General features: G+C 38.3%; 1 protein-coding gene and 27 non-coding genes across 28 annotated transcripts in view; all 28 read right to left on the minus strand.

Annotated features, from left to right (window-relative positions):
* The window catches only part of myo15b (myosin XVB), a 194,484-nt gene that overhangs the window by 110,179 nt on the left and 57,135 nt on the right, over positions 1-27,170 (minus strand). The window contains exons 9-13 of the mRNA XM_072914051.1: positions 2,055-2,118; positions 1,093-1,206; positions 860-1,021; positions 676-789; positions 530-588 (exon numbers count right to left, since the gene is read on the minus strand). Coding sequence (XP_072770152.1) covers positions 530-588; positions 676-789; positions 860-1,021; positions 1,093-1,206; positions 2,055-2,118 — 513 coding nt within the window. The remainder of the gene's footprint in view (positions 1-529; positions 589-675; positions 790-859; positions 1,022-1,092; positions 1,207-2,054; positions 2,119-27,170) is intronic.
* On the minus strand, positions 3,597-3,670 carry trnai-aau (transfer RNA isoleucine (anticodon AAU)). Its single transcript has one exon. It is a non-coding gene; the product is annotated as a tRNA-Ile (tRNA).
* On the minus strand, positions 5,006-5,079 carry trnai-aau (transfer RNA isoleucine (anticodon AAU)). The gene has a single exon. It is a non-coding gene; the product is annotated as a tRNA-Ile (tRNA).
* trnai-aau (transfer RNA isoleucine (anticodon AAU)) lies at positions 5,655-5,728 on the minus strand. Its single transcript has one exon. It is a non-coding gene; the product is annotated as a tRNA-Ile (tRNA).
* Positions 10,378-10,451, minus strand: trnai-aau (transfer RNA isoleucine (anticodon AAU)). Its single transcript has one exon. It is a non-coding gene; the product is annotated as a tRNA-Ile (tRNA).
* On the minus strand, positions 10,704-10,777 carry trnai-aau (transfer RNA isoleucine (anticodon AAU)). The gene has a single exon. It is a non-coding gene; the product is annotated as a tRNA-Ile (tRNA).
* On the minus strand, positions 13,503-13,576 carry trnai-aau (transfer RNA isoleucine (anticodon AAU)). The gene has a single exon. It is a non-coding gene; the product is annotated as a tRNA-Ile (tRNA).
* On the minus strand, positions 13,829-13,902 carry trnai-aau (transfer RNA isoleucine (anticodon AAU)). The gene has a single exon. It is a non-coding gene; the product is annotated as a tRNA-Ile (tRNA).
* trnal-uaa (transfer RNA leucine (anticodon UAA)) lies at positions 14,494-14,567 on the minus strand. The gene has a single exon. It is a non-coding gene; the product is annotated as a tRNA-Leu (tRNA).
* trnat-agu (transfer RNA threonine (anticodon AGU)) lies at positions 14,806-14,879 on the minus strand. Its single transcript has one exon. It is a non-coding gene; the product is annotated as a tRNA-Thr (tRNA).
* On the minus strand, positions 15,463-15,536 carry trnai-aau (transfer RNA isoleucine (anticodon AAU)). The gene has a single exon. It is a non-coding gene; the product is annotated as a tRNA-Ile (tRNA).
* On the minus strand, positions 15,798-15,871 carry trnai-aau (transfer RNA isoleucine (anticodon AAU)). Its single transcript has one exon. It is a non-coding gene; the product is annotated as a tRNA-Ile (tRNA).
* trnai-aau (transfer RNA isoleucine (anticodon AAU)) lies at positions 16,126-16,199 on the minus strand. Its single transcript has one exon. It is a non-coding gene; the product is annotated as a tRNA-Ile (tRNA).
* On the minus strand, positions 16,457-16,530 carry trnai-aau (transfer RNA isoleucine (anticodon AAU)). The gene has a single exon. It is a non-coding gene; the product is annotated as a tRNA-Ile (tRNA).
* Positions 17,445-17,518, minus strand: trnai-aau (transfer RNA isoleucine (anticodon AAU)). The gene has a single exon. It is a non-coding gene; the product is annotated as a tRNA-Ile (tRNA).
* trnai-aau (transfer RNA isoleucine (anticodon AAU)) lies at positions 17,778-17,851 on the minus strand. Its single transcript has one exon. It is a non-coding gene; the product is annotated as a tRNA-Ile (tRNA).
* trnai-aau (transfer RNA isoleucine (anticodon AAU)) lies at positions 18,113-18,186 on the minus strand. Its single transcript has one exon. It is a non-coding gene; the product is annotated as a tRNA-Ile (tRNA).
* trnai-aau (transfer RNA isoleucine (anticodon AAU)) lies at positions 18,766-18,839 on the minus strand. The gene has a single exon. It is a non-coding gene; the product is annotated as a tRNA-Ile (tRNA).
* Positions 20,182-20,255, minus strand: trnai-aau (transfer RNA isoleucine (anticodon AAU)). The gene has a single exon. It is a non-coding gene; the product is annotated as a tRNA-Ile (tRNA).
* trnai-aau (transfer RNA isoleucine (anticodon AAU)) lies at positions 21,172-21,245 on the minus strand. The gene has a single exon. It is a non-coding gene; the product is annotated as a tRNA-Ile (tRNA).
* Positions 21,833-21,906, minus strand: trnai-aau (transfer RNA isoleucine (anticodon AAU)). The gene has a single exon. It is a non-coding gene; the product is annotated as a tRNA-Ile (tRNA).
* Positions 22,163-22,236, minus strand: trnai-aau (transfer RNA isoleucine (anticodon AAU)). Its single transcript has one exon. It is a non-coding gene; the product is annotated as a tRNA-Ile (tRNA).
* trnai-aau (transfer RNA isoleucine (anticodon AAU)) lies at positions 22,814-22,887 on the minus strand. The gene has a single exon. It is a non-coding gene; the product is annotated as a tRNA-Ile (tRNA).
* On the minus strand, positions 23,144-23,217 carry trnai-aau (transfer RNA isoleucine (anticodon AAU)). The gene has a single exon. It is a non-coding gene; the product is annotated as a tRNA-Ile (tRNA).
* trnai-aau (transfer RNA isoleucine (anticodon AAU)) lies at positions 23,474-23,547 on the minus strand. Its single transcript has one exon. It is a non-coding gene; the product is annotated as a tRNA-Ile (tRNA).
* Positions 26,210-26,283, minus strand: trnai-gau (transfer RNA isoleucine (anticodon GAU)). Its single transcript has one exon. It is a non-coding gene; the product is annotated as a tRNA-Ile (tRNA).
* trnai-aau (transfer RNA isoleucine (anticodon AAU)) lies at positions 26,540-26,613 on the minus strand. Its single transcript has one exon. It is a non-coding gene; the product is annotated as a tRNA-Ile (tRNA).
* On the minus strand, positions 26,870-26,943 carry trnai-aau (transfer RNA isoleucine (anticodon AAU)). The gene has a single exon. It is a non-coding gene; the product is annotated as a tRNA-Ile (tRNA).

A 27,170-nucleotide genomic window follows, 5' to 3' on the forward strand; every position in this document is an offset into this window, starting at 1 on the left:
TATAAATATAATTCACTTCACTTCACTTCACTTTGCAGATGCAGTGGAAATAAACACGGTCTTCAGCCCGAGGAGACGGACAAATGTCAAGAGGGCAGGGGGACATGATTGACCAGCGGTAGCCTTCACATGACTGGCTGTTCTTCAGCCCCTTATGTCCTTATATTGAGTGGTGTGTGCACGTGCATGCATGTTACATATGTATGTTATGTAATGAGGAGGCTTCAGTGGAATTAAGGAAAAGAGGGGTTGCTAGCATTGGATCCTGGTTTATTCAGACAGACAAATTGATTCGATACGACTGGTACTAGCAATTAGGTAGGATATGAACATTTAATAAATCTCAGATTGAACATTGGCCTTGTCTTGTAAAACAATAATAACAATAACAATAGTGCATGAAGCTTTAATCAACTGGTGTTGTCCAAAGTATTTGTCCCTTTTACCAGACTCAATGGTCATGAAAACATGCATGCATAGGTGTAGAAGAAAAAATGGACTGGTGTTACATCTTCTGCCTGAGTCTTACCTCGATTCGATGGCACTCTCCACAGACAGGGGACAGTAGATCCTGTCATAGGTTGTCTTCTGTGGACAAGACGACGGGTCGGTCAGGGCAGAACCAACAGAGACATTTCATGATTTAAAAATACTTTGAAAGGTTGAGTGACTCACTGTGATTTTGTGTGTTATGGTGTTCTGTAGTGCCTCATAAGATATCTTAAGCATAGAGCTGATCCTTCGAGCCTCAGACTCACTATAGATGAGAGCCACCTCAAAGGACTCACTCTGAAAGAACAAAAATGTATGTTTGAAACTGATGTCTGAAATGTTCCTTTCATTTTTCTGAAGGACATACCTCATGTGAACTGAAGCAGATGTTGCCCAGCTGCAAAATAGAGGAAAGAATGGCCCAAATGGTGAAGATCTGGTCAGTACTGAGACCAATTTTTTCAAAGCACTGAACTAACAACTGGAAATCTTTTCTGTCCAACTTTCCTTTCAACTCACAGGCGCCACCCTATAGAAGGTACACATAGGGTTAAAAAAAAATGAAAGGAACACAACTGGAGAAAAAGGCTTTTGGTATACTTGGTTCAGGTAGTAATAAGTCTCGGCTCCCTGAAGGTAGAAGTCCTGTTTGTTCCAGTCATTCATACCTGCCAAAAGCTCATAGAACACATGGTAGTTCCTCTCCCCATTGGCCTGAACAAAAAATCAAATTGGAATTTAGAATTTGATGACGTCATATTAGTGCAATACCTATTTTTTGTCCCTTCAACAAGACATGTACGGTAGATACAGTATACCACTTGCAAAGTCAAAAAGGTACAATCTTGGAGCTCAATAGCTAATAGGAAAAGTAGTATTTTCACCTTCTCCCAGGTGTCGCTACACATGATTTGTTTGTCTTAGTTTTGCCTATCCTAATATAACACTTTTCTAATGGCTGCATGTTGGGGCCCTGTGCTGGATATCAAACCCACGCCATCTGCATGAAAAGTGGCAGCAAATAACACCACTAGGGCCCACCATCATCTTAAAAAGGGTCATTTTAATTATTTATTCTGAAGCTGAGAGAAAAACAGTCATCAGAAGCATAACAAATGACAAAAAATACACAAATCTGAAATGTAAACAAGGTGATTTTGCATGTTTAATCTAAATAGGCACAATCATCAATGGATCTGTGTTCTAATCTGAGACCTCCCTTCACATACTGTATCTGTGTATAGTGGGTATGTTGTCTATGTGCTTGCATACAATTACCCTTTTGACAAAATATGAAAAATCAAGGATTGTTTTATTTATTGCAATCTGGATGATAAACGTGTTGCCTTTATTTTTCAATGCAGTGTAGACGAGTGCAGAGAGTAGAAAATGTTTTATAATGAGTGAGTGCAAAAACATGCACTCACATAACCTTTGACTCTAAAATAAAGAAAATGTGTTTTTTGTTTTGACAAAACTACTTTACTAAAAAAAATGTTTAAACCCTCCATGAAATACAATTTCATCAAGCACTCAGAGTACATGTTATTCAATGTTCTCACCTGGAAAACAACCCTGGATTTCTCAAGGAGATATTTGGACAAGGAGGTCCCAACAACAACACCACTGCCAAGGAAACAAATAGTTTTAAAATCCACTTTTTTTTTCACTTTTACTATATAACAATGTAGTAGATTAGCGGGGTTATGTTTTGAGACCACCTGCAAATGGAAAGTATTTGAGATTCCCATTAAAAAAAATAACAAAAAAGACACTAACAAAGCCTGGATTATGCTGCTGCAAGGAGGCGCCACCTCCCCCTGGTAATCCTCCTACTAGCTTGACATTGATGTTCTCTTCCAATATTGAATCAACATTTGCAATGAAGGAGACAGTTGTGATTGTAAGATTAGACTCAGCTCCAAGACCGTTTCAGTCTCTCTTCAGTTGCCATTGACTTGCAACAAAGATTGCTACAAGCTAAATGCATAGAAAAACAATGAAAATGTTTTATAATGACTGAGTGCAAAAATATGCACTCACATAACCTTTGACTCTAAAATAAAGAAAATGTGTTTTTTGTTTTGACAAAACTACTTTACTAAAAAAATGTTTAAACCCTCCATGGAATACAATTTCATCAAGCACTCAGAGTACATGTTATTCAATGTTCTCACCTGGAAAACAACCCTCCATTTTTTTTTTCCTTTCTTTTTTTTTTTTTTTCAACTTCCTAAATGTCCTTCCATTTTCAACTCAAATTAATTTAGTGTTTAGATTTGAACAAGACATTAAGTTCCAAGGGGAAAAAAATCTGTTTTGGTCCACTCAAACTAAGATCCAAAGTGCTTTGGCAGTTTTTGTCAGTTTGTCAAGTACGAGTCACACTAAAAATCAATTCCTACCGTGTTTTATATAGAGAAAGTAGCATTGAGTCAATGTTGATCTATAGTTAAACCTATCGAAAGAGAAACCAGTGGCCCGTACGGGGTTGAACCCATGACCTTGGTCTTAATAGCACCACGCTCTGATCAACTGAGCTAACCGGCAACATACATTTGAAATTTCCTTACATTTTCAACTCAAATTATTTTGGTAATTAGATTTGAACAGGACATTGAGTTCCTAGGAAGAAAAAAATCTGTTTTTGCAGTTTTTGTCAGTTTGTCAAGTACGAGTCACTAAAAATCCATTTCTACAGTGTTTTATATGAAGAAAGTAGCACTGAGTCAATGTTTTTGATCTATAGTTAAACCTATCTAAAGAGAAACCAATGGCCCAAACAGGGGTTGAACCTATGAGCTTAGCATTACCAGCACCAAACTCTGACCAACTGAGCTAACTGGCCACAAACTCCCTAAATGTCCTTACATTTCCAACTCTAATTATTTTGGTATTTAGATTTGAACAAGACATTGAATTCCTAGGGGGAAAAAAACTGTTTTGGTCAACTCAAACTAATATCCAAAGTGCTTTTGCAGTTTTTGTCAGTTTGTCAAGTACAAGTGACACTAAGAGTTCTTTCATAAAGTGTTTTACAGACAGAAAGCAGCATTGAGTCAATGTTGTTAATTGATAGTTAAACCTCTTTAAAGAGAAACCAGTGGCCTTTACGGGGGTTGAACCCATGACCTTGGCGTTATTAGCACCACGCTCTGACCAACTGAGCTAACCGGCCACAAATTCTAAAAATGTCCTTACATTTTCAATTCCAATTATTTTGGTATGTATTTAGATCTGCGATGAGGTGGCGACTTGTCCAGGGTGTACCCCCCCCCTTCCGCCCGAATGCAAATAAGATAGGCTCCAGCACCCTCCGCGACCCCAAAAGGGACAAGCGGTAAAAAATGGATGGATGTATTTAGATTTGGACATGACAATGAGGTTCGAAAAAATTATTCTGTTTTTGTCTACTCGAACTAAGACACAAAACACTCTGGCAGTTTTTGGAAGTTTGTCAAGTACAAGTCACACTAAAAAGCCGTTCATAGAGTGTTTCACATAGAGAAAAGAAATAGCATTGAGTCAATCTGTAGATAAACTTCTTAACAAGAAACCAGTGGCCTGTACTGGGGTTGAACCCATGACCTCGGCGTTATTAGCACCACGCTCTGGCCAACTGAGCTAACCAGGCACAGTCTTTTTAAGTTTCTTACATTTTCAACTCAAATTAATTTGGTATTTAGATTTTAACAAAACATTGAGTTCATAGGGGAAAAAAAATCTGTTTTGGTCTACTCAAACTAAGATCTAAAGTGCTTTTGTAGTTTTTGTCAGTTTATCAAGTATGAGTGACACTAAAAATCCATTCCTACAGTGTTTTATAGACAGAAAGCAGCATTGAGTCAATGTTGTTAATCGATAGTTAAACCTATCTAAAGAGAAACCAGTGGCTCGTACAGGGGTTGAACCTATGACCTTGGCGTATTTAGCGCCACGCTCTGACCAACTGAGCTAAACGGCCACAAACTTTATAACTTTACTTACATTTTCAACTAAAATTATTTTGGTATTTCAATATGAACAAGACATTTAGTTCTTATGTAAATTATATTCAGTTTTGGTCTACTCAAACTAAGATCTAAAGGGCTTTTTCAGTTTGTCAAGTACGAGTGACACTAAAAATACATTCCTACAGTGTTTTATAGACAGAAAGCAGCATTGAGTCAATGTCGTTAATCCTCTTTAAAGGGAAACCAGTGGCCTGTATGGGGTTGAACCCATGACCTTAGCGTTATTAGCTCCAAGCTCTGACCAACTGAGCTAACCGGCCACGCACTCATCAAATTTCCTTACATTTTCAACTTAAATTATTTTGGTATTTAGATTTGAACAAGACATTGAGTTCTTAGGTTTTGGTATACTCAAACTAAGATCTAAAGGGCTTTTGCAGTTTTTGTCAGTTTGTCAAGTACAAGTCACACTAAAAATTCATTCCTACAGTGTTTTATATGAAGAAAGTAGCATTGAGTCAATGTTGATCTATAGTTAAACCTATCTAAAGAGAAACCAGTGGCCCGTACGGGGATTGAACCCATGACATTGGCGTTATTAGCACCACACTCTGACCAACTGAGCTAACCGGCCACAAACTTTCGAAATTTCGATACATTTTCAACTCAAATTATTTTAGTATTTAGATTTAAACAAGACATTGAGTTCTTACGTAAAATATATTCTGTTTTGGTCTACTCAAACTAAGACCTAAAGGGCTTTTGCGTTTTTTGTCAGTTTGTCAAGTACGAGTCACACTAGAAATTCACTCCTTCAGTGTTTTATATGAAGAAAGTAGCATTGAGTCAATGCTGATCTATAGTTAAACCTATCTAAAGAGAAACCAGTGGCCTGTACGGGTGTTGAACCCATGACTTTAACTTTTTTAGCACCACGCGCTGACCAACTGAGCTAACCGGCCACAAACTTTCTATGTTTCTTCACATTTGAAACTCAAATTGATTTGGTATTTAGATTTGAACAAAACATAGAGTTCCTAGGGGAAAAAAATCAGATTTGGTCTCTACTCAAACTAAGATCTAAAGTGCTTTTGCAGTTTTTGTCAGTTTATCAAGTATGAGTGACACTAAAAATCAATTACTACAGTGTTTTATAGACAGAAAGCAGCATTGAGTCAATGTTGTTAATCCTCTTTAAAGGGAAACCAGTGGCCTATATGGGGGTTGAACCCATGACCTTGGCGTTATTAGCACCACGCTCTGACCAACTGAGCTAACCGGCCACAAGCTTTCTAAATTTCCTTACATTTTCAACTCAAATTATTTTGGTATTTAGATTTGAACAGGACATTGAGTTCTTAGGTAAAATATATTCTGTTTTGGTCTACTCAAACTAAGATCTAAAGGGCTTTTGCAGTTCGTCAAGTACGAGTCACACTAAAAATCCCTTCCTAAAGTGTTTTATATGAAGAAAGTAGCATTGTGAATGTTGATCCATAGTTAAAGGCCTACGGAAATGCGATTTTCTTATTTAAACGGGGATAGCAGGTCCATTCTATGTCCCAAAGTCACCAGCCTTGGAGTCACTATAGACAGCGATTTTAAACTTGACAAACAAGTCAATGGCGTTTTAAAATCGTGTTTTTATCATCTTCGTCTTTTAGCAAAGGTAAAACCGTTTTTATCTTTTAACCTTTTTGAACAAGTCGTGCATGCTTTTATTTCAAGTCGCCTGGACTACTGCAATGCACTTTATGCTGGCATTAGCCAAAAAGCTCTCTCCCGGTTGCAGTTAGTCCAGAATGCGGCAGCACGACTTTTAACAGGGGCCAGGAGACGCCAGCATATAACCCCAATCCTTGAGAGTTTGCACTGGCTCCCTGTTCATTTTAGAATTGATTTTAAAACCTTGCTGTTTGTTTTTAAAGCTTTACATGGACTGGCACCTCAGTATATCTCGGACCTCATCCAAACTTACAATCCTGCGCGCGCTCTGAGGTCCGAGAGCCAGCTCCAGCTCGTGGTGTCCAAGACGAGACTTAAAACCAGGGGAGACAGGGCCTTCTCTGTGGTCGGCCCTAAGCTCTGGAACACTCTGCCCCTCCATGTTCGAACTGCTCCCACAGTGGAGTGTTTTAAGTCTCGTCTTAAGACCCACTTTTATTCTCTGGCTTTTAACACTACGTGAGTTGTGTGGTCCTCTGTTGTCCCCTGTGTTTTTAAAATTTTGCTTTTGCTTTCTATTTACTGTTTTAATTGGTTTTACCCTTTGAAATTGTTTTTAATCACATTTATTTTATATTGTTTTTAATTGTGTTTAATATTGTTGTGCAGCACTTTGGAAACATTTTGTTGTTTAAATGTGCTATATAAATAAAGTGGATTGGATTGGATTGGATTGGATTCTATGTGTCATACTTGATCATTTCGCGATATTGCCATATTTTTGCTGAAAGGTTTTAGTAGAGAACATCGACGATAAAGTTCGCAACTTTTGGTCGCTGATAAAAAAAAGCTTTGCCTGTACCGGAAGTAGCAGACGAGTAGCGTGACGTCACAGGTTGTAGAGCTCCTCACATCTGCACATTGTTTACAATCATGGCCACCAGCAGCGAGAGCGATTCGGACCGAGAAAGCGACGATTTCCCCATTAATTTGAGCGAGGATGAAAGATTCGTGGATGAGGAAAGTGAAAGTGAAGGACTAGTTCAATTCTTTTGAATTCTGTGAAAATTGTCTCCATTTTTTCACTGACAAAATTGTGTCAACTAGAGCCAGTCTATCTCAGCCTTCATATGACCCTTCTGTTCCCCTGCATTTCTCTTCTGTTTTCCATCAGTTTGAGCCGGTGTCCTTTTCTTTTTTAAGTGACACAGTTAGTCATATGAAGCCCTCTGGTTCTCCTGCAGATGCCCTCCCACCTCGCCTGTTTAAGGAGGTACTTGCTACTATTGGATCAAGTGTCCTTAACATTATCAATAGTAGCCTCTCTTCTGGAATAGTTCCAGTAGAGTTTAAACATGCAGTGGTACGACCTCTACTTAAAAAACCCAGCCTCGACCCCTCTCTCCTCTCTAACTTCAGACCTATCTCTAATCTTCCATACATTTCCAAAATATTAGAGAAGGTTGTCTACAGTCAGTTGCTGCCCTTCTTAGAGGATAATGGTATCACTGAGCTGTTCCAGTCCGGTTTTAAAGCCCTCCACAGCACAGAGTCAGCGCTTCTAAAAGTTTTTAACGATATCCTCCTGTCCACTGATTCTGGTAAATATGTTGTCCTGGTGCTTTTAGATCTGTCTGCTGCGTTCGACACCGTCGACCACGCCACCTTAATCACTCGTCTTGAGAACTGTGTGGGCATTAAGGGCGCCGCCCTCAACTGGTTCCGGTCGTACCTAACCGACAGGAGTTTTTGTGTAAAAGTAGACAGTTTTATGTCGTCCACAGCTCCTTTACCACATGGGGTCCCCCAGGGTTCAATCCTTGCCCCAATTTTATTTGCGCTTTACCTTCTCCCCCTTGGTTCTATTTTTAGGAAGTACAGTATTGCATTTCATTTTTATGCCGATGATTGCCAGATTTATTTTCCCATGGCACAAAATAACACGGTTCAAAGTCTTATTGACTGCCTGCACGACATCAAAGTCTGGCTTTCAGCTAACTTCCTGAGCCTAAATGAAGACAAAACAGAAGTTATGTTGTTCGGTCCAAGTCGCTCTCCCTCCCCCAACGTTGACCTCGGCACGCTGACCCCGTATCTCAGCGACTCTGTCACAAACCTGGGGGTAAAGTTTGACTCAGATTTTAAATTCGAAAAACAAATCAGCAGCGTCGTTCAAAAAAGCTTTTATCAATTACGCCAAATAGCGAAAGTGAAACCGCTTCTATCAAGACATGATCTTGAGAAATTAATCCACGCTTTTATCTCGACTCGTCTTGATTACTGTAATGCCCTGTATGTTGGCATTAGCCAGGCCTCCCTCGCCCGCCTGCAGCTCGTGCAGAACTCTGCTGCTCGTCTGCTAACACAGACCCGCAGACGTGAGCACATCACCCCTATTTTAGCGTCCCTTCACTGGCTCCCTGTGCGTTACCGAATACATTTTAAACTCCTTTTATTTGTTTTTAAATGTCTAAACAACCTCGCGCCAACCTATCTCTCCGACCTCCTTCAGCCTTACTGCCCCACCCGATCCTTAAGATCAGCCGATCAGCTGCTGTTGACGGTCCCTGACACAAGGCTGAAGCTTAGAGGTGACAGAGCTTTCGCCGTTGCTGCTCCCAAGCTCTGGAACGACCTACCCCTGAATGTTAGACAAGCCTCCTCTCTTCCTGTTTTTAAATCTCTCTTAAAAACATACTTTTATTCCATGGCTTTTAACACTGAGTGATATCCATCCTGCAATGGCGCCCCATAATACACCTGCTGTGATCCTGTTTTTATGTTTTTATGTTTTTATTAATTCTATTTTAATTATTTATTTTTTATCATGTTCTGTTTGTGTTGTGTTGTGTTTGCTCGGTACTCGTTTTATCTTTTAACCTGCTCATTGTACAGCACTTTGGCTACCCCTGTGGTAAATTTTAAATGTGCTTTATAAATAAAGTTGATTTGATTTGATTTGATAGAGGGCAGTGGGAGCGATTCAGATAGGGAAGATCCTGTGAGAGGCGGGTGGGACCTGATATTCAGCTGGGAATGACTAAAACAGTAAATAAACACAAGACATATATATACTCTATTAGCCACAACACAACCAGGCTTATATTTGATATGCCACAAATTAATCCGGCATAACAAACACCTCCCCCCTCCCATCCATACAACCCGCCAATACAACTCAAACACCTGCACAACACACTCAATCCCACAGCCCAAAGTACCGTTCACCTCCCCAAAGTTCATACAGCACATATATTTCCACAAAGTCCCCAAAGTTACGTACGTGACATGCACATAGCGGCACGCACGTATGGGCAAGCGATCAAATGTTTGGAAGCCGCAGCTGCATGCGTACTCACGGTACCGCGTCTGCGTTTCCAACTCAAAGTCCTCCTGGTAAGAGTCTCTGTTGTCCCAGTTCTCCACAGGCCAATGGTAAAGCTTGATTGTCATCTTTCGGGAATGTAAACAATGAAACACCGGCTGTGTTATCCGGCACAACAGTCAGGGGGTGCATTCTACGGCGGGTGTGCGTTATCAGGCACAACACCTGCCGCAATACACCGCTTACCACCTACAGCTTTCTTCTTTGCTTTCTCTATTGTTCATTGAACAAATCGCAAAAGATTCACCAACACAGATGTCCAGAATACTGTGGAATTTTGCGATGAAAACAGACGACTTAATAGCTGGCCACCATGCTGTCCCAAAATGTCCTCTACAATCCGTGACGTCACGCGCAGACGTCATCATACCGAGACGTTTTCAGCAGGATATTTCGCGCAAAATTTAAAATTGCACTTGAGTAATTTAACCCGGCCGTATTGGCATGTGTTGCAATGTTAAGATTTCATCATTGATATATAAACTATAAGACTGCGTGGTCGGTAGTAGTGGGTTTCAGTAGGCCTTTAAACCTATCTAAAGAGAAACCAGTGGCCCGTACGGAGATTGAATCCATGACCTTGGTGTTATTGGCACCATGCTCTGACCAACTGAGCTAACCTGCCACAAACTTACTAGGTTTCCTTACATTTTCAACTGAAATTGTTTTGGTATTTAGATTTGAACAAAACATTGAGTTTCTAGGGAAAAAAAAATCTGTTTTGGTCTACTCAAACTAAGATTTAAAGGGCTTTTGCAGTTTTTGTCAGTTTATCAAGTATGAGTGACACTAAAAATCCATTACAACAGTGTTTTATAGACAGAAAGCAGCATTGAGTCAATGTCGTTAATCAATAGTTAAACCTTTTTATAGGGAAACCAGTGGCCTGTACGGGGGTTGAACCCATGACCTTGGCGTTATTAGCACCACGCTCTGACCAACTGAGCTAACCTGCCACAAATGTTCTAAATTTCCCTCCATTTTCAACTGAAATTATTTTGGTATTTAGATTTGAACAAAACATTGAGTTCCTGAAAAAAAAAATCTGTTTTGATCTACTGAAGCTAAGATCTAAAGGGCTTTTGCAGTTTTTGTCAGTTTGTCAAGTACAAGTCACACTAAAAATCAATTCCTACAGTGTTTTATATGAAGAAAGTAAGATTAAGTCAATGTTGATCTATAGTTAAACCTATCTAAAGAGAAACCAGTGGCCCGTATGGGGGTTGAACCCAAGACCTTGGCGTTATTAGCACCACGCTCTGACCAACTGAGCTAACCGGCCACAAGCTTTCTAAATTTCCTTACATTTTCAACTCAAATTATTTTGGTATTTAGATTTGAACAGGACATTGAGTTCTTAGGTAAAATATATTCTGTTTTGGTCTACTCAAACTAAGATCTAAAGGGCTTTTGCAGTTCGTCAAGTACGAGTCACACTAAAAATCCCTTCCTAAAGTGTTTTATATGAAGAAAGTAGCATTGTGAATGTTGATCCATAGTTAAAGGCCTACGGAAATGCGATTTTCTTATTTAAACGGGGATAGCAGGTCCATTCTATGTCCCAAAGTCACCAGCCTTGGCGTCACTATAGACAGCGATTTTAAACTTGACAAACAAGTCAATGGCGTTTTAAAATCGTGTTTTTATCATCTTCGTCTTTTAGCAAAGGTAAAACCGTTTTTATCTTTTAACCTTTTTGAACAAGTCGTGCATGCTTTTATTTCAAGTCGCCTGGACTACTGCAATGCACTTTATGCTGGCATTAGCCAAAAAGCTCTCTCCCGGTTGCAGTTAGTCCAGAATGCGGCAGCACGACTTTTAACAGGGGCCAGGAGACGCCAGCATATAACCCCAATCCTTGAGAGTTTGCACTGGCTCCCTGTTCATTTTAGAATTGATTTTAAAACCTTGCTGTTTGTTTTTAAAGCTTTACATGGACTGGCACCTCAGTATATCTCGGACCTCATCCAAACTTACAATCCTGCGCGCGCTCTGAGGTCCGAGAGCCAGCTCCAGCTCGTGGTGTCCAAGACGAGACTTAAAACCAGGGGAGACAGGGCCTTCTCTGTGGTCGGCCCTAAGCTCTGGAACACTCTGCCCCTCCATGTTCGAACTGCTCCCACAGTGGAGTGTTTTAAGTCTCGTCTTAAGACCCACTTTTATTCTCTGGCTTTTAACACTACGTGAGTTGTGTGGTCCTCTGTTGTCCCCTGTGTTTTTAAAATTTTGCTTTTGCTTTCTATTTACTGTTTTAATTGGTTTTACCCTTTGAAATTGTTTTTAATCACATTTATTTTATATTGTTTTTAATTGTGTTTAATATTGTTGTGCAGCACTTTGGAAACATTTTGTTGTTTAAATGTGCTATATAAATAAAGTGGATTGGATTGGATTGGATTGGATTCTATGTGTCATACTTGATCATTTCGCGATATTGCCATATTTTTGCTGAAAGGTTTTAGTAGAGAACATCGACGATAAAGTTCGCAACTTTTGGTCGCTGATAAAAAAAAGCTTTGCCTGTACCGGAAGTAGCAGACGAGTAGCGTGACGTCACAGGTTGTAGAGCTCCTCACATCTGCACATTGTTTACAATCATGGCCACCAGCAGCGAGAGCGATTCGGACCGAGAAAGCGACGATTTCCCCATTAATTTGAGCGAGGATGAAAGATTCGTGGATGAGGAAAGTGAAAGTGAAGGACTAGAGGGCAGTGGGAGCGATTCAGATAGGGAAGATCCTGTGAGAGGCGGGTGGGACCTGATATTCAGCTGGGAATGACTAAAACAGTAAATAAACACAAGACATATATATACTCTATTAGCCACAACACAACCAGGTTTATATTTGATATGCCACAAATTAATCCGGCATAACAAACACCTCCCCCCTCCCATCCATACAACCCGCCAATACAACTCAAACACCTGCACAACACACTCAATCCCACAGCCCAAAGTACCGTTCACCTCCCCAAAGTTCATACAGCACATATATTTCCACAAAGTCCCCAAAGTTACGTACGTGACATGCACATAGCGGCACGCACGTATGGGCAAGCGATCAAATGTTTGGAAGCCGCAGCTGCATGCGTACTCACGGTACCGCGTCTGCGTTTCCAACTCAAAGTCCTCCTGGTAAGAGTCTCTGTTGTCCCAGTTCTCCACAGGCCAATGGTAAAGCTTGATTGTCATCTTTCGGGAATGTAAACAATGAAACACCGGCTGTGTTATCCGGCACAACAGTCAGGGGGTGCATTCTACGGCGGGTGTGCGTTATCCGGCACAACACCTGCCGCAATACACCGCTTACCACCTACAGCTTTCTTCTTTGCTTTCTCTATTGTTCATTGAACAAATCGCAAAAGATTCACCAACACAGATGTCCAGAATACTGTGGAATTTTGCGATGAAAACAGACGACTTAATAGCTGGCCACCATGCTGTCCAAAAATGTCCTCTACAATCCGTGACGTCACGCGCAGACGTCATCATACCGAGACGTTTTCAGCAGGATATTTCGCGCAAAATTTAAAATTGCACTTGAGTAATTTAACCCGGCCGTATTGGCATGTGTTGCAATGTTAAGATTTCATCATTGATATATAAACTATAAGACTGCGTGGTCGGTAGTAGTGGGTTTCAGTAGGCCTTTAAACCTATCTAAAGAGAAACCAGTGGCCCGTACGGAGATTGAATCCATGACCTTGGTGTTATTGGCACCATGCTCTGACCAACTGAGCTAACCTGCCACAAACTTACTAGGTTTCCTTACATTTTCAACTGAAATTGTTTTGGTATTTAGATTTGAACAAAACATTGAGTTTCTAGGGAAAAAAAAATCTGTTTTGGTCTACTCAAACTAAGATTTAAAGGGCTTTTGCAGTTTTTGTCAGTTTATCAAGTATGAGTGACACTAAAAATCCATTACAACAGTGTTTTATAGACAGAAAGCAGCATTGAGTCAATGTCGTTAATCTATAGTTAAACCTTTTTATAGGGAAACCAGTGGCCTGTACGGGGGTTGAACCCATGACCTTGGCGTTATTAGCACCACGCTCTGACCAACTGAGCTAACCTGCCACAAATGTTCTAAATTTCCCTCCATTTTCAACTGAAATTATTTTGGTATTTAGATTTGAACAAAACATTGAGTTCCTGAAAAAAAAAATCTGTTTTGATCTACTGAAGCTAAGATCTAAAGGGCTTTTGCAGTTTTTGTCAGTTTGTCAAGTACAAGTCACACTAAAAATCAATTCCTACAGTGTTTTATATGAAGAAAGTAAGATTAAGTCAATGTTGATCTATAGTTAAACCTATCTAAAGAGAAACCAGTGGCCCGTATGGGGGTTGAACCCAAGACCTTGGCGTTATTAGCACCACGCTCTGACCAACTGAGCTAACCGGCCACAAACTTTCTAAATGTACTTACATTTTCAACTCAAATTATTTTGGTATTTAGATTTGAACAGGACATTGAGTTCGTAGGTAATATATATTCTGTTTTTGTCTACTCAAACTAAGATCTAAAGGACTTTTGCAGTTTTTGTCAGTTTGTCAAGTACGAGTCACACTAAAAATCCATTCCTTCAGTGTTTTATAGACAGAAAGCAGCAATGAGTCAATGTTGTTAATCTACAGTTAAACCTCTTTAGAGGGAAACCAGTGGCCAGTATGGGGGTTGAACCCATGACCTCAGCGTTATCAGCACCACGCTCTGAACAAACTGAGCTAAACTGCCACAAACTACCTAAATTTCCTTACATTTTCAACTCAAAATATTTTGGAATTTAGATTTGAACAAAACTTTGAGTTCCTAGGAAAAAAATAATCGGATTTGGTCTCTACTCAAACTAAGATCGAAAGTGCTTTTGAAGTTTTTGTCAGTTTATCAAGTATGAGTGACACTAAAAATCCATTCCTACAGTGTTTTATAGACAGAAAGCAGCATTGAGTAAACATTGTTAATCTATAGTTACACCTCTTTCAAGAGAAACCAGTGGCCTGTATGGGGGTTGAATCCATGACCTTGGCGTTTTAAGCACCACACGCTGACCAACTGAGCTAACCGGCCACAAACTTTCTAAGTTTCCTCACATTTTCAACTCAAATTATTTTGGTATTTAGATTTGAACAGGACATTGAGTTCTTAGGTAAAATATATTCTGTTTTAGTCTACTGAAACTAAGATCTAAAGGGCTTTTGCAGTTTTTGTCAAGTACGATTCACACTAAAAATCCATTCCTTTAGTGTTTTATATGAAGAAAGCAGCATTGAGTCAATATTGTTAATCCTCTTTAAAGTGAAACCAGTGGCCTGTATGGGGGTTGAACCCATGACCTTGGTGTTACTAGCACCACGCTCTGACCAACTGAGCTAACAGGCCACAAGCTTTCCAAATTTTCTTACAATTTCAACTCAAATTATTTTAGTATTTCGATTTGAACAGGACATTGAGTTCTTTGGTAAAATATATTCTGTTTTGGTCTACTCAAACTAAGATCTAAAGGGCTTTTGCAGTTTTTGTCAGTTTGTCAAGTACGAGTCACACTAAAAATCCATTCCTAAAGTGTTTTATATGAAGAAAGTAGCATTGAGTCAATGTTGATCTACAGTTACACCTACCTAAAGAGAAGCAAGTGGCCCATACGGGGATTGAATCCATGACCTTGGCGTTATTAGCACCACGCTCTGACCAACTGAACTAACCGGCCACAAACTTTCTAGGTTTCCTTACATTTTCAACTGAAATTATTTTGGTATTTTGATTTTAACAAAGCATTGAGTTCCTACGAAAAAAATAAATCTGTTTTGGTCTACTGAAACTAAGATCTAAAGGGCTTTTGTTGTTTTTGTCAGTTTGTCAAGTACAAGTCACACTAAAAATCCATTACTACAGTGTTTTATATGAAGAAAGTAAGATTGAGTCAATGTTGATCTATAGTTAAAGCTATCTAAAGAGAAACCAGTGGCCCGTACGGGGGTTGAACCCATGACCTTGGCATTATTAGCACAACGCTCTGACCAACTGAGCTAACCAGCCACAAACTTTTGAAATTTCCTTACATTTTCAACTCAAATTATTTTGGTATTTAGTTTTTGAACAAAACATTGAGTTCCTAGGAAAAAATTTAAAATCTGTTTTGGTCTAGTCAATTTAATATCTAAAGTGCTTTTGCAGTTTTTGTCAGTTTATCAAGTATGAGTGACACTAAAAGTATGTTCCTACTGTGTTTCATAGACATAAAGCAGCATTGAGTCAATGTTGTTAATCTATAGTTAAACCTTTTTAAAGGGAAACTAGTGGCCTGTATGGGGGTTGAACCCATGACCTTGGCGTTATTAGCACCACGCTCTGAACAACTGAGCTAACCGGCCACAAATTTTCAAAATGTCCTTACATTTTCAACTCAAATTATTTTAGTATTTAGATTTGAACAAGACATTGAGTTCTTTGGTAAAATATATTCTGTTTTGGTCTACTGAAACTAAGATTTAAAGGGCTTTTTCAGTTTTTGTCAGTTTGTCAAGTACGAGTCAGACTAAAAATCCATTCCTACAGTGTTTTATATGAAAAAAGTAGCATTGAGTCAATGTTGATCTATAGTTAAACCTATCTAAAGAGAAACCAGTGGCCTGTATGGTGGTTGAACCCATGACCTTGGCGTTATTAGCACCACGCTCTGACCAACTGAGCTAACCGGCCACAAACTTTCTAAATTTCCATACATTTTCAAGACAAATTATTTTAGTATTTAGATTTGAACAGGACATTGAGTTTTTAGGTAATATATATTCTCTTTTGGTCTACTCAAACTAAGATCTAAAGTGATTTTGCAGTTTTTGTCAGTTTATCAAGTATGAGTGACACTAAAAATCCATTCCTATAATGTTTTATAGACAGAAAGCAGCATTGAGTCAATGTCATTAATCTATAGTTAAACCTTTTTATAGGTAAACCAATGGCCTGTATGGGGGTTGAACCCATGACCTTGGCGTTATTAGCACCACGCTCTGACCAACTGAGCTAACCGGCCACAAACTTTTTAAATTTCCTTACATTTTCAACTCAAATTATTTTGGTATTTAGTTTTTGAACAAAACATTGAGTTCCTAGGAAAAAATTTAAAATCTGTTTTGGTCTACTCAATTTAAGATCTAAAGTGCTTTTGCATTTTTTGTCAGTTAATCAAGTATGAGTGACACTAAAAATCCATTCCTGTAATGTTTTATAGACAGAAAGCAGCATTGAGTCAATGTCGTTAATCTATAGTTAAACCTAGCTAAAGAGAAACCAGTGGCCTGTATGGGGGTTGAACCCATGCCCTTGGCATTATTAGCACCACGCTCTGACCAACTGAGCTTACCGGCCACAAACATTTTAAATTTCCTTACATTTTCAACTCAAATTATTTTAGTATTTCGATTTGAACAGGACATTGAGTTCTTAGGTAAAATATTTTCTGTTTTGGTCTACTGAAACTAAGATCTAATGGGCTTTTGCAGTTTTTGTCAGTTTGTCAAGTACGAGTCACACTAAAAATCCATTCCTACAGTGTTTTATATGAAGAAAGTAGCATTGAATCAATGTTGATCCATAGTTAAACCTATCTGAAGAGAAACCAGTGGCTGGTACGGGGATTGAATCCATGACCTTGGCGTTATTAGCACCACGCTATGACCAACTGAGCTAACCTGCCACACACTTACTAGGTTTCCTTACATTTTCAACTGAAATTATTTTGGTATTTAGATTTGAACAAAACATTGAGTTTCTAGGGAAAAAAATCTGTTTTGGTCTACTCAAACTAAGATCTAAAATGCTTTTGCAGATTTTGTTAATTTATCAAGTATGACACTAAAAATCCATTATTACAGTGTTTCATAGACAGAAAGCAGCATTGAGTCAATGTCGTTAATCTATAGTTAAACCTATCTAAAGAGAAACCAGTGGCCTGTATGGTGGTTGAACCCATGACCTTGGCGTTATTAGCACCACGCTCTGACCAACTGAGCTAACCGGCCACAAACATTTTAAATTTCCTTACATTTTCAACTCAAATTATTTTGGTCTTTACATTTGAACAAAACATTGAGTTCCTCGGAAAAAAAAAATATCTGTTTTGGTCTACTCAAACTAAGATCTAAAGTGCTTTTGCAGTTTTTGTCAGTTTATCAAGTATGAGTGACACTAAAAATCCATTCCTACAGTGTTTTACAGACAGAAAGCAGCATTGAGTCAATGTTGTTAATCTATAGTTAGACCTCTTTAAAGGGAAACCAGTGGCCTGTATGGGGGTTGAATCCATGACCTTGGCGTTATTAGCACCACGCTCTGACCAACTGAGCTAACCGGCCACAAACTTTTTAAATTTCCTTACATTTTCAACTCAAATTATTTTGGTATTTAGTTTTTGAACAAAACATTGAGTTCCTAGGAAAAAATTTAAAATCTGTTTTGGTCTACTCAATTTAAGATCTAAAGTGCTTTTGCATTTTTTGTCAGTTAATCAAGTATGAGTGACACTAAAAATCCATTCCTATAATGTTTTATAGACAGAAAGCAGCATTGAGTCAATGTCGTTAATCTATAGTTAAACCTATCTAAAGAGAAACCAGTGGCCTGTATGGGGGTTGAACCCATGACCTTGGCATTATTAGCACCACGCTCTGACCAACTGAGCTAACCGGCCACAAACATTTTAAATTTCCTTACATTTTCAACTCAAATTATTTTAGTATTTCGATTTGAACAGGACATTGAGTTCTTAGGTAAAATATTTTCTGTTTTGGTCTACTGAAACTAAGATCTAATGGGCTTTTGCAGTTTTTGTCAGTTTGTCAAGTACGAGTCACACTAAAAATCCATTCCTACAGTGTTTTATATGAAGAAAGTAGCATTGAATCAATGTTGATCCATAGTTAAACCTATCTGAAGAGAAACCAGTGGCTGGTACGGGGATTGAATCCATGACCTTGGCGTTATTAGCACCACGCTATGACCAACTGAGCTAACCTGCCACACACTTACTAGGTTTCCTTACATTTTCAACTGAAATTATTTTGGTATTTAGATTTGAACAAAACATTGAGTTTCTAGGAAAAAAAATCTGTTTTGGTCTACTCAAACTAAGATCTAAAATGCTTTTGCAGATTTTGTCAATTTATCAAGTATGACACTAAAAATCCATTATTACAATGTTTCATAGACAGAAAGCAGCATTGAGTCAATGTCGTTAATCTATAGTTAAACCTATCTAAAGAGAAACCAGTGGCCTGTATGGTGGTTGAACCCATGACCTTGGCGTTATTAGCACCACGCTCTGACCAACTGAGCTAACCGGCCACAAACATTTTAAATTTCCTTACATTTTCAACTCAAATTATTTTGGTCTTTAGATTTGAACAAAACATTGAGTTCCTCGGAAAAAAAAAATATCTGTTTTGGTCTACTCAAACTAAGATCTAAAGTGCTTTTGCAGTTTTTGTCAGTTTATCAAGTATGAGTGACACTAAAAATCCATTCCTACAGTGTTTTACAGACAGAAAGCAGCATTGAGTCAATGTTGTTAATCTATAGTTAGACCTCTTTAAAGGGAAACCAGTGGCCTGTATGGGGGTTGAATCCATGACATTGGTGTTATTTGCACCACGCTCTGACCAACTGAGCTAACCGGCCACAAACTTTCAAAATTTCCTTACATTTTCAACTCAAATTATTTTGGTATTTAGATTTAAACAGGACATTGAGTTCCTAAAAAAAAAAAATCTGTTTTGGTCTACTCAAACTAAGATCCAACGAGCTTTGGCAGTTTTTGTCAGTTGGTCAAGTATGAGTCACACTAAAATCCATTCCTACAGTGTTTTATAGACAGAGAGTAGCATTGAGTCAATGTTGTTAATCCTCTTTAAAGAGAAACCAGTGGCCTGTATGACGGTTGAACCCATGACCTTGGCATTATTAGCAACACGCTCTGACCAACTGAGGTAACCGGCCACAAAATCTGAAAATGTCCTCACATTTTCAATTCAAATTATTTTGGTATGTATTTCGATCTGCGAATTACCCCGCCTTCCGCCCAAATGCAGCTGAGATGGGCTCCTGAACCCCCCACGACCTCAAAAGGGACAAGCGGAAGAAAATGGATGGATGTATTTAGATTTGAATATGACAATGAGTTATGAAAAAATTTAGTCTGTTTTTGTCTATTCGAACTAAGGTACAAAACGCTCTGGCAGTTTTTGGAAGTTTGTCAAGTACAACTCACACTAAAAAGTCATTCATACAGTGTTTCATATACAGAAAAGAAATAGCATTGAATTCATGTTGTTGATCTGTAGATAAACTTCTTAACAAGAAACCAGCTGCCTGTACCCGGGTTGAACCCATGACCTCTGCGTTTCGAGCACCTCGTTCTGGCCAACTGAGCTAACCAGCCACAATCTTCCTAAATTTCCTTACATTTTCAACTTAAATTAATTTGGTATTTTCATTTGAACAAGACATTGAGTTCCTAGGAAAAAAAAAAATCTGTTTTGGTCTACTCAAACTAAGATCCAAAGTGCTTTTGCCAGTTTATCAAGTATGAGTGACACTAAGAATATGTTCCTACAGTGTTTCATAGACAGAAAGCAGAATTGAGTCAATGTTGTTAATCTATAGTTATTCCTCTTTAAAGGAAAACCAGTGGCCTGTATGGGGGTTGAACACATGACCTTGGCGTTATTAGCACCACGCTCTGACCAACTGAGCTAACTGGCCACAAACTTTCTAAATTTCCTTACATTTTCAACTCAAATTATTTTGGTATTTAGATTTGAACAAAACATTGAGTTCCTAGGAAAAAAACAAGTGTTTTGGTCTACTCAAACTAAGATCTAAAGTGCTCTTGCAGTTTTTGTCTGTTTGTCAAGTACGAATTACACTAAAAATCCATTCCTACAGTGTTTTATATAGAAAAAGTAGCATTGAGTCATGGTTGTTGATCTATAGTTAAAACTCTTTAAAAGGAAACTCATGTTCCATATTGGGGTTGAACACATGACCTTGGCGTTGTTAGCACCACGCTCTGACCAACCAAGCTAACCGGCCACACATTTTCTAAATTTCCTTACATTTTCAACTCAAATTATTTTGGTATTTAGATTTGAACAGGACATTGAGTTCCTAGGAAAAAAAATTCTGTTGTGGTCTACTCAAACTAAGATCTAAAAGGCTTTTGCAGTTTTTGTCAGTTTGTCAAGTACGAGTCACACTAAAAACCCATTCCTACAATGTTTTATATGAAGAAAGTAGCATTGACTCAATATTGTTGATCTATTGTTAAACCTATCTAAAGAGAAACCAGTGGCCCGTACGTGGGTTGAACCCGTGACCTTGGCATTATTAGCACCGCGCTCTGACCAACTGAGCTAACTGGCCACAAACTCAAACCATTTCCTTACATTTTCAACTCAAATTATTTTGGTATTTAGGTTTGAACAAGACATTGAGCTTTTTGGGAAATATATTCTGTTTTGGTCTACTCAAACTAAGATCTAAAGGGCCTTTGCAGTTTTTGTCAGTTTGTCAAGTACGAGTCGGATTAAAAATCCATTCCTATAGTGTTTTATATGAAGAAAGTAGCATTGACTCAATATTGTTGATCTAATGTTAAAACTATCTAAAGAGAAACCAGTGGCCCGTACGGGGGTTGAACCCGTGACCTTGGCGTTATTAGCACCACGCTCTGACCAACTGAGCTAACTGGCCACAAACTCAAATCATTTCCTTACATTTTCAACTCAAATTATTTTGGTATTTAGGTTTGAACAAGACATTGAGCTTTTTGGGAAATATATTCTGTTTTGGTCAACTCAAACTAATATCTAAAGGGCTTTTGCAGTTTTTGTCAGTTTGTCAAGTACGAGTCAGACTAAAAATCCATTCCTACAGTGTTTTATATGAAGAAAGTAGCATTGACTCAATATTGTTGATCTATTGTTAAAACTATCTAAAGAGAAACCAGTGGCCCGTACGGGGGTTGAACCCGTGACCTTGGCGTTATTAGCACAACGTTCTGACCAACTGAGCTAAATGGCCACAAACTCAAATCATTTCCTTACATTTTCAACTCAAATTATTTTGGTATTTAGGTTTGAACAAGACATTGAGCTCTTTTGGGAAATATATTCTGTTTTTGTCTACTCAAACTAAGATCTAAAGGGCTTTTGCAGTTTTTGTCAGTTTGTCAAGTACGAGTCACACTAAAAGTACATTGCTACAGTGTTTTATATGAAGAAAGTAGCATTGACTCAATTTTGTTGATCTATTGTTAAACCTATCTAAAGAGAAACCAGTGGCCAGTACGGGGGTTGAACCCGTGACCTTGGCGTTATTAGCACCACGCTCTGACCAACTGAGCTAACTGGCCACAAACTCAAACCATTTCCTTACATTTTCAACTCAAATTATTTTGGTATTTAGGTTTGAACAAGACATTGAGCTTTTTGGGAAATATATTCCGTTTTGGTCAACTCAAACTAAGATCTAAAGGGCTTTTGCAGTTTTTGTCAGTTTGTCAGGTACGAGTCAGACTAAAAATCCATTCCTACAGTGTTTTATATGAAGAAAGTAGCATTGACTCAATATTGTTGATCTATTGTTAAAACTATCTAAAGAGAAACCAGTGGCCCGTACGGGGGTTGAACCCGTGACCTTGGCGTTATTAGCACCACGCTCTGACCAACTGAGCTAACTGGCCACAAACTCAAATCATTTCCATACATTTTCAACTCAAATTATTTTGGTATTTAGGTTTGAACAAGACATTGAGCTCTTTTGGGAAATATATTCTGTTTTTGTCTACTCAAACTAAGATCTAAAGGGCTTTTGCAGTTTTTGTCAGTTTGTCAAGTACGAGTCACACTAAAAGTACATTCCTACAGTGTTTTATATGAAGAAAGTAGCATTGACTCAATTTTGTTGATCTATTGTTAAACCTATCTAAAGAGAAACCAGTGGCCCGTACAGAGGTTGAACCCGTGACCTTGGCGTTATTAGCACCACGCTCTGACCAACTGAGCTAACTGGCCACAAACTCAAAACATTTCCTTACATTTTCAACTCAAATTATTTTGGTATTTAGGTTTGAACAAGACATTGAGCTTTTTGGGAATATATATTCTGTTTTGGTCTATTCAAACTAAGATCTAAAGGGCTTTTGCAGTTTTTGTCAGTTTGTCAAGTACGAGTCAGACTAAAAATCCATTCCTACAGTGTTTTATATGAAGAAAGTAGCATTGACTCAATATTGTTAAACCTATCTAAAGAGAAACCAGTGGCCCGTACGGGGGTTGAACCCGTGACCTTGGCGTTATTAGCACCACGCTCTGACCAACTGAGCTAACTGGCCACAAACTCAAATCATTTCCTTACATTTTCAACTCAAATTATTTTGGTATTTAGGTTTGAACAAGACATTGAGCTTTTTGAGAAATATATTCTGTTTTGGTCTACTCAAACTAAAATCTAAAGGGCTTTTGCAGTTTTTGTCAGTTTGTCAAGTACGAGTCAGACTAAAAATCCATTCCTACAGTGTTTTATATGAAGAAAGTAGCATTGACTCAATATTGTGGATCTATTGTTAAACCTATCTAAAGAGAAACCAGTGGCCCGTACGGGGGTTGAACCCGTGACCTTGGCGTTATTAGCACCACGCTCTGACCAACTGAGCTAACTGGCCACAAACTCAAACCATTTCCTTACATTTTCAACTCAAATTATTTTGGTATTTAGGTTTGAACAAGACATTGAGCTTTTTGGGAAATATATTCTGTTTTGGTCTATTCAAACTAAGATCTAAAGGGCCTTTGCAGTTTTTGTCAGTTTGTCAAGTACGAGTCGGACTAAAAATCCATTCCTACAGTGTTTTATATGAAGAAAGTAGCATTGACTCAATATTGTTGATCTAATGTTAAAACTATCTAAAGAGAAACCAGTGGCCCGTACGGGGGTTGAACCCGTGACCTTGGCGTTATTAGCACCACGCTCTGACCAACTGAGCTAACCGGCCACAAACATTTTAAATTTCCTTACATTTTCAACTCAAATTATTTTGGTCTTTAGATTTGAACAAAACATTGAGTTCCTCGGAAAAAAAAAAATGTTTTGGTCTACTCAAACTAAGATCTAAAGTGCTTTTGCAGTTTTTGTCAGTTTATCAAGTATGAGTGACACTAAAAATCCATTCCTACAGTGTTTTACAGACAGAAAGCAGCATTGAGTCAATGTTGTTAATCTATAGTTAGACCTCTTTAAAGGGAAACCAGTGGCCTGTATGGGGGTTGAATCCATGACATTGGTGTTATTTGCACCACGCTCTGACCAACTGAGCTAACCGGCCACAAACTTTCAAAATTTCCATACATTTTCAACTTAAATTATTTTGGTATTTAGATTTAAACAGGACATTGAGTTCCTAGAAAGAAAAAAAAATCTGTTTTGGTCTACTCAAACTAAGATCCAACGAGCTTTGGCAGTTTTTGTCAGTTGGTCAAGTATGAGTCACACTAAAATCCATTCCTACAGTGTTTTATAGACAGAAAGTAGCATTGAGTCAATGTTGTTAATCCTCTTTAAAGAGAAACCAGTGGCCTGTATGACGGTTGAACCCATGACCTTGGCATTTTTAGCACCACGCTCTGACCAACTGAGGTAACCGGCCACAAAATCTGAAAATGTCCTCACATTTTCAATTCAAATTATTTTGGTATGTATTTCGATCTGCGAATTACCCCGCCTTCTGCCCAAATGCAGCTGAGATGGGCTCCTGAACCCCCCACGACCTCAAAAGGGACAAGCGGAAGAAAATGGATGGATGTATTTAGATTTGAATATGACAATGAGTTATGAAAAAATTTAGTCTGTTTTTGTCTACTCGAACTAAGGTACAAAACACTCTGGCAGTTTTTGGAAGTTTGTCAAGTACAACTCACACTAAAAAGTCATTCATACAGTGTTTCATATACAGAAAAGAAATAGCATTGAATTCATGTTATTGATCTGTAGATAAACTTCTTAACAAGAAATCAGCTGCCTGTACCCGGGTTGAACCCATGACCTCTGCGTTTCGAGTACCTCGTTCTGGCCAACTGAGCTAACCAGCCACAATCTTCCTAAATTTCCTTACATTTTCAACTTAAATTAATTTGGTATTTTCATTTGAACAAGACATTGAGTTCCTAGGAAAAAAAAAATCTGTTTTGGTCTACTCAAACTAAGATCCAAAGTGCTTTTGCCAGTTTATCAAGTATGAGTGACACTAAGAATATGTTCCTACAGTGTTTCATAGACAGAAAGCAGCATTGAGTCAATGTTGTTAATCTATAGTTAATCCTCTTTAAAGGAAAACCAGTGGCCTGTATGGGGGTTGAACACATGACCTTGGCGTTATTAGCACCACGCTCTGAACAACTGAGCTAACTGGCCACAAACTTTCTAAATTTCCTTACATTTTCAACTCAAATTATTTTGGTATTTAGATTTGAACAAAACATTGAGTTCCTAGGAAAAAAACAAGTGTTTTGGTCTACTCAAACTAAAATCTAAAGTGCTCTTGCAGTTTTTGTCTGTTTGTCAAGTACGAATTACACTAAAAATCCATTCCTACAGTGTTTTATATAGAAAAAGTAGCATTGAGTCATGGTTGTTGATCTATAGTTAAAACTCTTTAAAAGGAAACTCATGTTCCATATTGGGGTTGAACACATGACCTTGGCGTTGTTAGCACCACGCTCTGACCAACCAAGCTAACCGGCCACAAATTTTCTAAATTTCCTTACATTTTCAACTCAAATTATTTTGGTATTTAGATTTGAACAGGACATTGAGTTCCTAGGAAAAAAAATTCTGTTGTGGTCTACTCAAACTAAGATCTAAAAGGCTTTTGCAGTTTTTGTCAGTTTGTCAAGTACGAGTCACACTAAAAATCCATTCCTACAATGTTTTATATGAAGAAAGTAGCATTGACTCAATATTGTTGATCTATTGTTAAACCTATCTAAAGAGAAACCAGTGGCCCTTACGGGGGTTGAACCCGTGACCTTGGCTTTATTAGCACCACGCTCTGACCAACTGAGCTAACTGGCCACAAACACAAACCATTTCCTTACATTTTCAACTCAAATTATTTTGGTATTTAGGTTTGAACAAGACATTGAGCTTTTTGGGAAATATATTCTGTTTTGGTCTACTCAAACTAAGATCTAAAGGGCCTTTGCAGTTTTTGTCAGTTTGTCAAGTACGAGTCGGACTAAAAATCCATTCCTAGAGTGTTTTATATGAAGAAAGTAGCATTGACTCAATATTGTTGATCTAATGTTAAAACTATTTAAAGAGAAACCAGTGGCACGTACAGGGGTTGAACCCGTGACCTTGGCGTTATTAGCACCACGCTCTGACCAACTGAGCTAACTGGCCACAAACTCAAATCATTTCCTTACATTTTCAACTCAAATTATTTTGGTATTTAGGTTTGAACAAGACATTGAGCTCTTTTGGGAAATATATTCTGTTTTTGTCTACTCAAACTAAGATCTAAAGGGCTTTTGCAGTTTTTGTCAGTTTGTCAAGTACGAGTCACACTAAAAGTACATTGCTACAGTGTTTTATATGAAGAAAGTAGCATTGACTCAATTTTGTTGATCTATTGTTAAACCTATCTAAAGAGAAACCAGTGGCCCGTACGGGGGTTGAACCCGTGACCTTGGTGTTATTAGCACCACGCTCTGACCAACTGAGCTAACTGGCCACAAACTCAAACCATTTCCTTACATTTTCAACTCAAATTATTTTGGTATTTAGGTTTGAACAAGACATTGAGCTTTTTGGGAAATATATTCCGTTTTGGTCAACTCAAACTAAGATCTAAAGGGCTTTTGCAGTTTTTGTCAGTTTGTCAGGTACGAGTCAGACTAAAAATCCATTCCTACAGTGTTTTATATGAAGAAAGTAGCATTGACTCAATATTGTTGATCTATTGTTAAAACTATCTAAAGAGAAACCAGTGGCCCGTACGGGGGTTCAACCCGTGACCTTGGCGTTATTAGCACCACGCTCTGACCAACTGAGCTAACTGGCCACAAACTCAAATCATTTCCATACATTTTCAACTCAAATTATTTTGGTATTTAGGTTTGAACAAGACATTGAGCTCTTTTGGGAAATATATTCTGTTTTTGTCTACTCAAACTAAGATCTAAAGGGCTTTTGCAGTTTTGGCCGTTTGTCAAGTACGAGTCACACTAAAAGTACATTCCTACAGTGTTTTATACGAAGAAAGTAGCATTGACTCAATTTTGTTGATCTATTGTTAAACCTATCTAAAGAGAAACCAGTGGCCCGTACGGGGGTTGAACCCATGACCTTGGCGTTATTAGCACCACACTCTGACCAACTGAGCTAACTGGCCACAAACTCAAAACATTTCCTTACATTTTCAACTCAAATTATTTTGGTATTTAGGTTTGAACAAGACATTGAGCTTTTTGGGAATATATATTCTGTTTTGGTCTATTCAAACTAAGATCTAAAGGGCTTTTGCAGTTTTTGTCAGTTTGTCAAGTACGAGTCGGACTAAAAATCCATTCCTACAGTGTTTTATATGAAGAAAGTAGCATTGACTCAATATTGTTAAAC

The sequence above is a fragment of the Nerophis lumbriciformis genome, linkage group LG11, assembly GCF_033978685.3.
Source record: "Nerophis lumbriciformis linkage group LG11, RoL_Nlum_v2.1, whole genome shotgun sequence".
NCBI classification, from domain to species: domain Eukaryota; kingdom Metazoa; phylum Chordata; class Actinopteri; order Syngnathiformes; family Syngnathidae; genus Nerophis; species Nerophis lumbriciformis.